The sequence below is a fragment of the Papaver somniferum genome, chromosome 10, assembly GCF_003573695.1.
Source record: "Papaver somniferum cultivar HN1 chromosome 10, ASM357369v1, whole genome shotgun sequence".
In the NCBI taxonomy this organism is placed as follows: Eukaryota; Viridiplantae; Streptophyta; class Magnoliopsida; order Ranunculales; family Papaveraceae; genus Papaver; species Papaver somniferum.
In genome coordinates, this window is record NC_039367.1 from 81,823,595 (window position 1) to 81,837,570 (window position 13,976).

Genomic DNA, 13,976 nt, shown 5'->3' on the forward strand with positions numbered 1-13,976 from the left:
CAAATGGGCTTGAACATTTTTTTCTTTCTTTCTTTTCGCGGAGTTATCATACTGTGGAATACAATCTATTCAAGAAGTATGTAGATGGGCGCAGATTTTAAGTTGTCCATTTTGAATTTCTCTGACACTGCACTTGGCGTTTCAGTTTCACATTACTTCCCATTTGATTATTCCCGGGTCAGGGAATGCGCTAAATTGCTTATGCACAGATAAGGAATCGGTCCTAATGTTAAATACTAATCGACTAACTTTTGATCCTACATTTTCTCCATCCAGTAACCGAGTTAGTTATAAAGGACTAGGAAATATTCTCAACAGGGCTAGGGTTGCACTACAAAAGCCAGCATCTCCACTGTACTCACTTATAATGTACACTGTTTAAAGTAAACTACTAAGCATAAGCACTACCTCACTCGGTTCATTTATAGAGGATTTATTTGTTCATTTTCACGTACAATAGACTCCAAAAGGACCAAACCCCTACAACATGCATACCTCTCAGAAAATTAGACTGCTAGCTAAAAGAAGCCAAACACCAAAACACACAAAAAGGCACGAGAGAAGAAGACTACGGCATTTTCTTCTGTGAAGTGTGCAACTCTAGAGTAGACCCATACATCTTGGTTAAAGCTTCGGCACACCATCCATGACCATCATCCACAGTTGGCATCTTTACTTCAAGGAAAGGGTGCACAGGTCGCCCTACTCCAGGCATTAATATCCCTGCAAAAACTCTAAGAACATTCGAAGCATCAATATCCATGCAAATGCTAATTTCTGGTGATCCTTTCAGCGCTGGAGGTATTCCTACAAGCTTAAAGCATCCTAAAAGATGATTTTTTTCTACCCCCATGCCTTCACCTTCATACACAGCTACTAGTGCTTCAGTTTGGTTTTCATGAGCTGTTGTAAATATCAACTCCTTCCTTGCTGGCATAGTAGTGTTTCGATGTATGATAGGCACAAAGTTACTTCCATCAGCACGAATACCGAGGCTAAGCGGAGTAGCTTGTATGGTTAGCAGATCCAAAGCACCCAATGAATCACTAACCCCTGAAGCCACAGCCCCTTCCAGAGCAGCACCACAAACAGCAGCTTCAAGTGGGTTCATACCAAGATACGGCTCCTGCTTATTGCATAAGCCCAGAACAAGGCTCCGTATCTTGGGTATGTAAGAACACCCACCAACAAGTATTACATCACTTATATCTCCAATATGTACTTTTGCATCATTCATACATTGCCTTACCAAGTTCTCACATTTTCCAAAAACTTCCTGGTTTATCTCCTCGAATTCTGCCCGAGTCAGTACCCTGTTGATGTTTAAGCCATTTTTCAAATCAACTTCTACTCGGACACCATCTTGGGATGAAAGTCTGTGAATGGCATCTTGAGTTGCAATTCTAAGCAAAACCGTTGATTTGATCTCGCTAAGTCCATGGCTGGAGAGGAGATTGTCTAAATTAGGCAACAGATGGCGCATCACATTCTGAAGAATATCTTCTCCTCCAACCACAGTTCCTGATAACGCTTTTATTTGTGAAACACCACCAGCAGTGGCTGTCACACAAACATCACAGTATCCTGCACCCATATTAAAAATAAGGGCAAGTTTCTCACTGCCGCTCCCCATGTTGTCATGCATAAGCTGTTGTTGTTGTTGGGCATAAAGAAGTGCCACTGAGGTCGGTTCAGGCATTAATCTGAGTACATGTAGACCTGCCATGGCACAAGCTCGCTCAATCCGGGTGAGTTGAAACCGACTAAATGAAACTGGGATAGTGAGAACAACATTCCGAACAACTCGTTTCAGTTGAAGTTCAGCCATGGCCCTCAGTTCTACCAGAAACACCGCAAGAACTTCTTCAGGTGTAGTTGACCTCCAAACATTATTTACCAAGGCTGCAATGAAGGGCCGGACACCAATATTCAGAGTCTGTACCAGAAAAGGTAAGGTTTTGCTTAAATGAACCACTGGATCAGTGTCTGCTCTTCCAATTAATCTTTTCATGTTGAAAACTGCAGAACCAGATAGCATTTCATCCTCATGAGATAAGTGTGCACTTACTCCACCAGAAGGGATTTCATCCCTAAAGGTGACATATGACTGCATCATTTTTTGGTTCCTTGAATTTTGAAGGAGCTGCACCTCCGACCCATTCCACAAAGCAATACTACATTGTGAAGTTCCAATATCAATCCCAATTGCTAATTCAGGGTAAACAGATGTTGGTTTGTCTTCTCCAGTTGTTTCGCTATCAGATGCCACTGTGTAAGCTTGCTCAGCCATTCCTGCTAAAAAACTTAATTAAAACGTAACCATCTCAGATCTCTGTGAGAGGGTACTACAAGAGAATCACCAATTTAAAACGTAACCATTCAAATTCAACAATAAAAAAAGTTTAGTTAGCTCTCATATCAAGCTACATTTACATCATCTTAGTTCCCAAGCCTGTACAATCAAGCCGAAAACTGTAAAACTTCGAAAGAAAAATCCAATTACAAAAAACGAATGGCGATAGGGATGGTGGATCAACAAGTTAAATTCCAAGGAACCCACAGAAATGCTTTTCTGTAAAGCTTGAAACCCCGACTTTCCTAACTTGTCCTACTGGCAAGTAACAACTAACAATTGCATCAACACTTAAATTACTCAAGCAACGGCGTCCTCTCCCCCTTTAAGCTAGGGAAATAACAATAAGAGATTCAGCATAACATCATAGCTAAGGGTCTCAATCACTGCCAGTTTCGACCTCATGCGTATCAACCTTCACGTCCTTCAGCCTTTTCCACCCAACTAGAGAGACATCTCCAGGCTATTAACATTTCAGTGGAAAACAGACATATTCCAAATATTTGAGGTCATGGTGAACGACTATACTAAATTTATTCCTCTTTGGAAGGTTTAAATAGAGAATTTCATTGCTAACCTCTTTATAAAAGCTCAATCAAAGTTATCGAATAAACCACTAAAAAGGAAGAATCATCAATTTATTCCTCTTTAGTATAACTAATGCCCTAAGCAAATCTTAAATTGAAGAATATATGCAATTAATACACAAAATAAATCTTAACTAATGCCCAGAGAAAGAAAAAAATAATAAATCTTTAGTTCTAATTCAAACTGGAAAACCAAAGTTTGATCATGACTTACTTGTGCTTACTGATGATGGTGAAACCTGTTGTTGCTAATTTGCTCAGAGAGAGAGAGAGCTGAAATGGCAGAGATTGTAGAACTAAGGGAGAGGGAGTAAAACAAAGAGGGGTCAAAGAGGGAGGGCATTCTAGAGCCTCCTAGAGAGAGAAGGAAAGCTCATGAGTGTTTGAAATTAGCCACGCGGCAATATAAATTCCTCGCAGGTATGCATTTGGATTTTCTCCAGTTCCCCTGCGGGAGAATCATCAGAAGGAGCAGCATAGCTGATAGTTCTTGAGTGGGCGACTCACATGGGCCTAAGTACAGTTCAAATAAAACCCAATTACATAACCCGAAAAAAAAAGAATCATTTAGGGACCATGATTTTTTTGGGGACCATGGTCTTATTAGACCAACCTCCCTATACTTATAAGGGATGTCCAAAGTTGGGTAAATACACATTTATCCTTTACTTTAATTTAAATTAAAACTAACCTAATAACTATATATAAATCTAATCATATATATCTAATCTAAATGAATCTATTAACCAAAATCAAAAACAAAAACAGGGGGAATTGAAATTTTTTTAGTTTAAGAAAAAAATTATTTTCTTCTTCTTCTTCTTCTCTCTTTCCTTGACGTTCCTGGTTCGATTGAAAAATGAGTATTAACCATTAAATGAGTTGAAAATGGAAGTTGCAGAGAGAAGTTCGGCTAGGAATTATGTGAAAAACTTTGTCGAACTAACTGAACCTAATGGAAATGATGAACATGAAGAACAGTTTGGCTATTTCGCAAAAAGAAATTCCCAACCGAACCTTAGTTCGGTTAGTAGCAAAAAACATTTCCCAACCGAACCCTAATAGTTCGGTTAGTAGCAAAAAGAATTTCCCAACCGAACCTATAGTTCGGTTAGTTGCAAAAAGCATTTCCCAACCGAACCTAGTTGTTCGGTTAGTTGCGAAAAACATTTCCCAACCGAACCTTAGTTCGGTTATTTCGCAAAATATTTCCCAACCAAACCTAATAGGTCGGTTGGTTGCAAAAAACATTTCCCAACCGAATCTAATAGTTCGGTTAAGTTGCAAAAAACATTTCCCAACCAAACCTACTAGTTCGGTTGCGTTGCAAAAAAATGTTTCTTAACCGAACTATTTAATGGTCACACCAAATATATAGTTCGGTTTGATCGCAAGGAAAAATTTCAATTTTTTTTGTAACCGAACTTCTTACTGGTAACTAATCATTAGTAATCATACTAATCAGTACTAATCATACTGATCACTAATCATTAAATTCGTTTTTTATCATAAATTAAGTTGGCAAAAAATTTTAAAATTTCTCGCAAAGAAAATTTTCCATTTTTTTTGTAATAGAAATTCTTAATGGTAACTAATCATCACTAATCATACTAATCACTAATCATACTAATCATTAACTAATAACTAATTAATCATTAAACTGGTAAGGTTGGTATTAAGAAAAATATTTAGATAAAGGATGACTTAGGATTACTTATAATGTCTTGCCTAAAATAAAATCATGGTCCCCACAAAAAAATCAAGGTCCCAAAAAATGGTTCAAAAAAAAAGTCGAGATAGTTTTGAATCCTATTTCGAGTAGTGGTGAGCGACGGACGAACGAATGCAGATTAGGAACCATGTTTTAGGGCATACCTAAAAATTTTAGCGCATACCATATAAAGATAAAAACGAGTTAGTAGATAGTAATCTTAAAATACCCTTATCCATATATTTTGCTTAATGCCAAAACTGCCCTTATTTATATTTTTTGTTTTTAAATTTTTTTTTTGAAAATTTTTAAAATAATTTTTTTTTCAATTTTAACTTTTTAATTTTTTTATATTTCAATATTTTAAAGATTGTTAAATATTTTAAATCTTTAAAGTTTAATTTTTTTAAACAGAACTAGTGACAAAACCCCTAGGTGAACAAACTAGTGATAAGAAAAAACCGGTCATATTATTTCTACCAAATAAAAACCGTTTCAAATAAAACTGGGACAAAAACCCCAAGCCAAATAATAATGTGTAAATTTAGTTTTTGTTACTTAAAAAAAAAGACAAACATGCCCTTGACCTTTTCTTCTTCTTCTTTGATTTCTTTTTTCTTTTTTCTTCCGTCTCCTTCTCCCACCACCATCATCACCAGCAGCAACAATGGATCTCCACGAAGACCAACAATAATTTTATTCTCCCCCGACACACCACTTCACGTCCGTATCTCACCACTACCACCACCCTCCTCCGCCTCCTTCAATTCCTTCACCATTTCCACCACCGTAAACATCACCACCCCCAACTCCTCTTCACGTCACATCAACCATAATCAAAACCCTAACCATAGTTTCATTTTAAAAATCAGAAGGAAACACAGGTGGATCTGGTGATGTTTTGATGATTCTGTAAGATCGGATGAAGAAATTGGTGAAATTAGGGTTGCAACTCTAATTACAATTGAAGAACAAGAAGAACATATATGGGTTGGTGACGAATTGATTCTGCTGCTGATGAGTACAATTGAAGCAGGAGAAAATTGAAGATGAAATTGAGTCCGATCTTGAGAGAGGATGGAAGGAACTATTGAGTTCTGAACCGAGAAATTCAAGGGATTGAGAAGATATTTCTGTTGCTGTGGATATCAGAGAAGAAATCAGAAAATGAAAAGGAGAAAATGGGTTTGTTAAAGATGGGTATTCGATTCGAAGAGTTTGTGAAGATTTAGAAGATAGGTTTAACTTGGATTTGATTTCCAGTTGAACAAGGGAAGTTTTGGTTCGATTCAGAGAAGATGGGGTCGTATTAGGGTTTCCTTGAACTGAAATTTGAAACTGGAAATGCTGCAATTGAGAAGAATTGTAGATGGGTTTGATTTGTTTATGTTGTTGCTTTTGAGAACAATACATGGAGATAGCAGTGGCGACAGTAAGCTGAAGATAATGTTGCTAATGATGGCGGAGACTGAAGCTAGAAACTGAGATGAAGTGATGGTTATGAGCTACAGGGAATAGAAGGTTTGCAAATTGTGTAACTGATACTGAACTGAAGTAGCAGAATGAATGAAGTCACAGATGAACTGGAGTTAATGATGGAACTGCAAGAAGGAGGAGTTGTGCTTTGAAAGTCCTGAACCTAGATGTATGTTAGGATAGGTAAAAATTACAGGATCTAATGGTTTTTGAACTGCAAAGAGAACTGCAGCTGAAATGAACCAGTGATGTTACAGAGATGATGGATGGGCATATAACAAGAATTGGCAGATGATGATGGTGTTGAATCTTTGACTGAGGTGGGGAAGTTGTGAAGTTGTAGGTACAACTCAAGGAGGAGATGTTATGCTTGCATTTAACTGGATATGTTCGATGCTCAAGTGCAGGCAGTTGGACTTGCTGCTACAGGTGGTTGAATTGAAACTGAAGTTGTTGCTGATGGAGTTTGAAATGGAGGTAGTGCTACATTAGACGAGCAGTCGAACTGAATTAAAGAAGTGTGGTTGCAGAATGGATGTAATGGAAGTTAGTATGTGCAGAATTTGGAGGTCGGGATAGTCTGTCATGTTGCTGTTGTTTAGAAGGGATTGCGAGATAGAAAGAAGTGCAGGCCTGAAGTTCAATTGCAGTTTCTGGTGGAGAGTTTAATGGAAGCATCGCAGGTGGTTTTGTTTGTGGCAGGAGATGTAAAGTTGCAAGAATTGAACTACAGGACCTGGCTGCAGTTGCAATGGAACTGGAGTTGGTGACTGTTGCAGAAGCTACAACTATGGAGTAATGGTTTCAGTCAGTTGAGTTAACTGAAGCTGTAATGAGCGGAACTTGTGTGTTTGTAGTGAAGCCAAGGATGAGATTGAAGTGAATCTGTAGTTGCAGGTGCAATGAAGTGCTGCAATACAATGAGGAATTTCCTGTAAACCTAGATGGAAAGATATACCAGGTGAAGCTGAGTAATGGGTCTTGAGACATAACTGGTGGTATTTCTTTTGAAGCGCAGAAACCAATTATGGTTTCATCATATTTATGATGAAACCAAAATCGGTTTCATCGTATTTCAACAATGTATTTCTATCCATGAAGATGTATAATACCTCTTAAAAAAATTCTTGCAGGTGATTTCTCACGAAACCAAGATGAAACCAAAATCGGTTTCATCGTATTTATGATGAAACCAAAATCGGTTTCATCTTATTTATGATGAAACCAAAATCGGTTTCATCGTATTTTTGGGAGGTGGTGGTGGTGGGCGGTCGTGGTGCTGGTTTTGGTCGGCGGTGGTCCACAGTGGTGGTGCTGGATGGTAGGGTGGCTGGTATTGGTGGTGCAATTACGTAGTATCGGTGGTGGTGGTGGTCGTAGGTGGTGGAGGTGGTGGTCGACAATGGTGGTGCTGGATGGTAGGGTGGCTGGCAGTGGTGGTGCAATTGCGCAGTATCGGTGGCGGCGGCGGCGGGCGGGCGGCGGCGGAGCGGTGGTGGTCGGTGGCGGCGGTGGTGGTCGGTGGTGGCGGCGGCGGGCGGCGGAGCGGTGGTGGTCGGTGGTGGCGGCGGCGGTGGTGGTCAGTGGCGGAGGTGGTGGTCGGTGGCGGTGGTCGGTGGCGGCGGTGGCGGAAGGTGGCGTTGTCGGTGGTCGGAGGTGGTGGCGGTGGCGGCGGTGATCGGAAGTGGTGGCGGTGCTTATCGGTGGCGGCGGTGCTTATTGGTGGTTGTTTATTTCTTGTTGGGGGTGACAATATAATAAGAATTAAAGTGTGGTTGATTTTTGTTTTTGTTTGGGTGATTTAAACTAGAAGGGTAATATAGACAGTTTATATTAAATGGAGTTTTTGTGAACAATTTGTTTTGTTGGAGTTTTTGTATATGGATAGTGACACCTTTGGGATTATAACTCGCGGACCGTTTTCTAAAATTTTAATTTATTAATACATTTTCAAAGTCATAAAGATCTTGAACAAATAAAAAGTACAAGAAAATAAACTACATGGAAGGCAAGCGAGCAACAAGATGCGCCGCAAGCGCTTTTTGAATTGCAAAACCTATCCTCTTAAAAATAAACTATCTCGAACCAGGGGTCATGACATTACTGTGCCAAGAAACCAAAAGTATCAAAAGTAAAGGGGATAAAAGCATGTCCATTATCAATACATGCTTTCTCATGCTTCGCTATCTTACCTGAGGCAGCCCTCAGCGCTGCCTGGCCAACTGTAAAGGTGCCATGTCCAATACCTATTAACGGAGAAACCCCAGTAAGGCCAACACATGTGTGTTTTCCGTTAGCCCATCCAAAAATAAGAACGTCTGCTGGCCTGAGTGTTGATCTCCCCTCAAGTGAGTTTGTCAAAAAGTTGACAACCGCTTCTTTCTTAGCTGAAATACCAGCTCTCCATAGCATATCATACAACATATCTCTCACATGATCATGTCTGTATTTGAAACCGGGATCCACCTTACTATGGACTGCGTGTTCCCCATATGTGTCTGAGCAACCTGTGATACATGCCGGACAACGTGAATCTGAAAGGTATAAAGGAATCTGAAAAAGCGGGGGTCTAACAACACCACCCAATATTTCGCTTAGAAATCTGTATGGACTAACTCCGAAATACTTTGCTAGAGAATCAACTAGACTGTCAGACTCAATCTAGATAAAAGTATTTCAAGGAGTTATTATCTCTCTCTTGATTTGATTTTTACTCAAGCTAAAAAAAATAGCGAGTCTTTATCAAATACAAGGAATAACTTGGACGGTACCAAAGACCAACGTCCAAGGATCAATCAATATCAATCAACAACCAAAGGCTGGATTTACAATTGATGATCACGAACGCACAACCTGTATTATTTCAATTATATAAAATATAATGCGGAAAAGAAATAACACATAGACCAGAAGTTTTGTTAACAAGGAAACCGCAAATGCAGAAAAACCCCGGGACCTAGTCCAGACTGAATACACACTGTATTAAGCCGCTACAGACACTAGCATACTCCAAGCTAACTTCGGAATGGACTATAGTTGAACCCCAATCAGTCTCCCACTAATTCAAGGTACAGTTGTACTCCTACGCCTCTGATCCCAGCAGGATACTGCGCACTTTATTCCCTTAGCTGATCTCACCCACAACCAAGAGTTGATAATTATAATGCAGATAATGTCAACTCACGCTTTCAAATACCAACAATTAGCAAATGAGAAAAAATAGAAAAACATTGGAGAAAACCCTAGAAATCAAATGATGTCAGTATTTCGACTGACCATAAAGAAAAGGAAATGAACATAGATAAGCGAGGAGAATCGGAATAATTAGTAATGGTAGCGATTGTTGGGGTGAGATAGCAATGGGAAAGAAAAAGAAATGGAAATGGAAATTTCAGATCTAATAACGAAAGAGAGAAGAGGAAGAAATATAAATAGTAGAGATATTTTGTAAAAGGTCGTATGTTTTTAGACATATTAGAGCATCTCCAACAGAAGGTGTAAAAAATCATACGTGGATTTTTATTTAGTCATTTTATTTATGGGGGTCTACACATAAAGTAAATATAGGACCTCATATCAAAAAACACATCTCCAACAGTGAGAATTTTAACCCTCAGAATTAAAAGAAAATTGGTTAAAAACATGACGTGGAGGTGCAACCGGAGGTGTAGATAATACTTTCTTGAACACCTTCGTATTTAGTAATTGGTCCCTCCTAACTTGTAGGACCTTACTGTTGGAGATGGATTTATGCCAAACGGGGGTCTAAAATCCTATGTCACTAAAAATAAATAGATACACCCTCTCTTGGAGATGCGGTTGATGCGTTTGGGTCGTATAACATGCGGTTGATGCGTTTGGGTCGTTGACTGACTTTGACCGTTTGATATGTTTACTACAATACCCCTTCTGAAATAGTGGAAGGACCTATTATCCCAACCCATTTACTACTTAACTAATTCCGATGGGTGCTATAATTCGAGGGTCAGTTCGAGAAGACAAGGGAGAATTAATGTTCGCATGTTGCCTCTGATTCTTGGTAGTTGAATGTTGCAGGACTGAGACTTTAGAGTTAACCAAGAAAATGGAGCAAATATAAATCTTGGACAGAATTCGTGCACTAATCTCAAGACTTAAAATAAACGGAGATGAGCGATGCTTTTGAGTAATGAAATTTTGTGTCTGCGTGAAGATTAATTACAGCTGCTAATGGTGCTTGAAAATAAACGGAGATGATTAGAGGGGTTTCTAAACTCGGGAGATACAGAGAACAAATTATGATTCATGGTGATTGAATGTTGTTACTTCCGGTGACAATAGGGGCTGAATGGAGGAGATTATGATTATTATTTTTTTAGTTCCTTAAGAACTATGATAGATGGGTCATGTATGAGTTGAATTTGCAGGAATTATGCAGCTAGAAAAGGGGATTTCTTAATGCACAACGACACCATCGGAGATTCAGGTTATGCTCATAAGGTGTTCACATAAATGCTTGAACCGCAAAAAGAAAAAAAGAAGAAAGAGATTTTTCTACTAGACGGAAGGAGATGGAAAAGGACTGGAGGGTCAAATATTTAACAATATTTGAACGGTCAAAGTTAGTCAGCTGACTGTCAAGATATTTTGCAAAATATAAAAGTCATCTAACTATCTTATAACGGTCTTTGGTTAGTTTACGACCCAAACACATCAACTACATGTTTTACGACCCAGACCCTGATATATTCAAAAACATACGACCCTTTTACAAAATATCTCTAAATAGTATTAAGTTTCTGATATGATAATGAAAATGGAATATTATTAGTCACGGGTAACCCGATAACCCACGCTTTTTAAAGATAAATCTAAACAGTTCATGATCATTCTATCAAATAATCTTAGTTGTTCCTTGTATATAAATCCATGGCTGAGCTGCTTTGTCCATGGTTTTCTTTTTAAGATTGTCCCCCAGTCCCTCCTCACCAATGATTTTCTTAGTTAGGGTGTGTTTATAAATGGTGTCCTAGCCGTGTGTAAATGATTAAGTTACCCTTAATTAGTTTAAATTTTAAAAATGCACCTTTGCTAAATTAAAAATATAAACCTAATCTAATCAAAACCAAAACCAAAATAAGAAAATCAGTTTTTTATCTTCATTCTAAGTCAAACTCCACACCTTATCGTTAACTTTTTTTCTTGTCAATCGTTGAATCATAATTTTTTGATCGTCGATTAAAATCATAACCATAAAATGATGAGCAGAAGGAAGCATTGCGCTAGATATTTACTTCCAGATTCGCATATTGGATCCCAATTCAATGAAGCAATTGAAGCCCAAATCAAATTGAGTGATGTTGGAGAGCGAAAAAGAAACACTAATTTCTCGAAAATGTATACTATAAGGTATCTTCTATAAAACCATATTATTTTTCCTTGTTTTTAATTTGTTTGATTGACAGAATTGTATTTCATAGATGAACTTAGGGTTTTCAGAGTTAGCTTCGGCTCAAAATGTCGCAAACCCTAGCCGAACCTACCTTCTTTCTTCGTTTTTTCTATCTCAGAAGATCAGTTCGGCTGATATGAATGTATTAATTTTGAGCAAAACCTATGGTTCGTCAGTGCATTTAGAGTTTTGGTATATAAATTACGGTTGATCGGAAATGACACGAGGCATACTCCGGTTGACATTGCTAGAGATAAACATCTGGTGCATGTATATAGCGACGTACTGGAGATGTAATGTATCATATTTTATGGTTATCAGTGAATTTATGGTTCGGTGAATAAATTACTTATTATCGGAAACAACATGAAGCATGCTCCAGTAAATATAAACCTCTGTATATATTGCGACAAACTGGATATCTAACATATCATATTTTATGATTTGTCGGTGACTTAGGGTTTCGGTGTATAAATTCTGGTTGATCGGAAATGACACGAAGCATACTCCAATTTAACATTGCTAAAGATAGATGTCGGTATACATTCCGACTTACGTACCAGAGATGTAACATATCATATTTTGTGGTTCGTCGGTGGATTTAGGGTTTCAGTGAATAAATTCCTTATGATCGTAAATAACATAAAGCATACTCCGATAGAGATAAACCTCCGGTATATCTTCCGACGAACTGGGCATGTGACATATCATATTTTATGGTTCATCGGTGGATTTAGGGATTCACTGTGTAAATTCTGGTTGATCGGAAATGACATGAAGCATACTCCGGTTGACATTGCTAGAGATAGACCTCCAGTATATTTCGACATACTGGAGATGTAGCATATCCTATTTTATGGTTCGTCGGGGGGTTTACGGTTTTGGGTATATAAATTCCATTTGATCGGAAACGACACGAAGCATACTCCGGTTGAAATTACTAGAGATAGATGATAAGTGCATAATTCATATGGTTTTAGTGTCCATTCTATACTTTTTAGCTATTGTTCTTGCATGTATTCTTGTTATTACTCTTGTTTTCTTTTATTTGTCTCTATTAGGTGAATCATCCAAAAAGGAGCTACAAAGTGCTAAAAAAAAGCTAAGAAGAGAAGTATTCCAAGTATCCAAGTCGAAGAGAAGTGGAAGAACTGCGGCAAAAATGAGCAAAGATGCTCAAAATCAAGAGACAGGACAAAGACCAAGCTTAACTCATTCAAATTCAGGATTTCTTATCACCATCTTGAAGAGAATTCAATTACAAAAAGAATGAGATCATTCTGAGTTCGGACGAAGAAGTTATGGGCAAAAAAAAACTTATCGAATATCGATGTCTACAAGAGGGTATACATACTGGTACGTATACCATGAAAACTCTGAATTTCGTAGACTGGAGGGTACGTATACTGGTATGGATACCAAAAAGTTCCTGGACGATTTTCTAAGAATATAGTATGCATACTGGTACGTGTACCATGAAGGCTAAAATTCATGAACTATGTTTTCGGACTTTCTTTTGTAGTTTAGGGTCGGGTTGTTGAACCGATTTAGATACCTAAAGTCCAAGAAATGCGAACCTATATAAATAGGTATTAGTCCATGTAAAAAGGGGATATCAAGAGATCACGAAATTGTAAGTCTTGGAGAGAAGAAACAATACATGGAGCGAAAGCTATGGTTTCAGAGCGGTTCCTCTTTCGTAAAGTTATCTATTTACTTTTCTTATATGTATACAATGGATGTTTCTACATCCATGAGTAGCTAAACACCTATTGATTTAGGATGAATTCTAAGTTTTAAACAAGATTTAAGTTATTATATTAATCTACTTTGAAGTTCTTCATATGATTATCGCTTGTTTATACTACAACAAATATTTATGATTGATTGATAGATTGTTTAAGTGGCCAACTAATTGATTTATTTATTTATTCTATTGATAGTATTGAGTTAGTAGATAAGTAATCGTCGAATAACGTGTACACAAGTAGAGATCACGAGACCCCGCAGAGGGATTACGTGGAGCGACTGTGTGTATAAAAAATACTAAAATGTAGACCTTGATCTAAGAGTCTAACTAGTAGGATCAACCTATAAATTCAGAAAAGATAAAGCGTTCAACCAAATTTCATCTTGAGTGATCTACTACTAAGTGTTTTAGAAGAATAGAATCTGGTAGTCGAGAACTTCCGTATCCAGTGATATAAGGAATTTAGGGAGTAAAACTGATCTAGTTGTTTTTCCATGGTTGGTGATAATCTATGATTGACGACAAGTAGAAAAGTATAATAACTCATTGACGTTTTAGTAACGAAGAAGGATTTATCGATTATCTCTCTCTCTATTGCTTACAACTCAACTTCATTCGCTTAATTTTATTTTTCTTAAAATCTAAAACAATTCCCCCTCCCCCCGCGA

The 13,976-nt window shown here is 37.9% G+C and overlaps 1 protein-coding gene across 3 annotated transcripts; it reads right to left on the reverse strand.

Annotated features, from left to right (window-relative positions):
- Nucleotides 1-326: 326 nt before the first annotated feature.
- LOC113318818 (heat shock 70 kDa protein 8) lies at nt 327-3,396 on the reverse strand. 3 transcript variants are annotated; one of them, XM_026567071.1, is made up of 2 exons: nt 3,155-3,396; nt 327-2,292 (listed from the first exon to the last, which is right to left on the reverse strand). In XM_026567071.1, exon 2 carries the CDS (start codon nt 2,288-2,290, stop codon nt 569-571), a length of 1,722 nt encoding a protein of 573 aa, XP_026422856.1. In that variant the 5' UTR covers nt 2,291-2,292; nt 3,155-3,396; the 3' UTR covers nt 327-568. The 3 variants fall into 3 exon arrangements, with proteins under 3 accessions (XP_026422856.1, XP_026422857.1, XP_026422855.1); XM_026567072.1 differs by having other exon boundaries at nt 327-2,295; XM_026567070.1 differs by having other exon boundaries at nt 327-2,303.
- Between the last annotated feature and the right edge of the window lie 10,580 nt (nt 3,397-13,976).

Bases quoted from the DNA above. Each gene is read 5' to 3' on its own strand.
- LOC113318818 (XM_026567071.1), bottom strand. From the start codon at position 2,290: ATGGCTGAGCAAGCTTACACAGTGGCATCTGATAGCGAAACAACTGGA.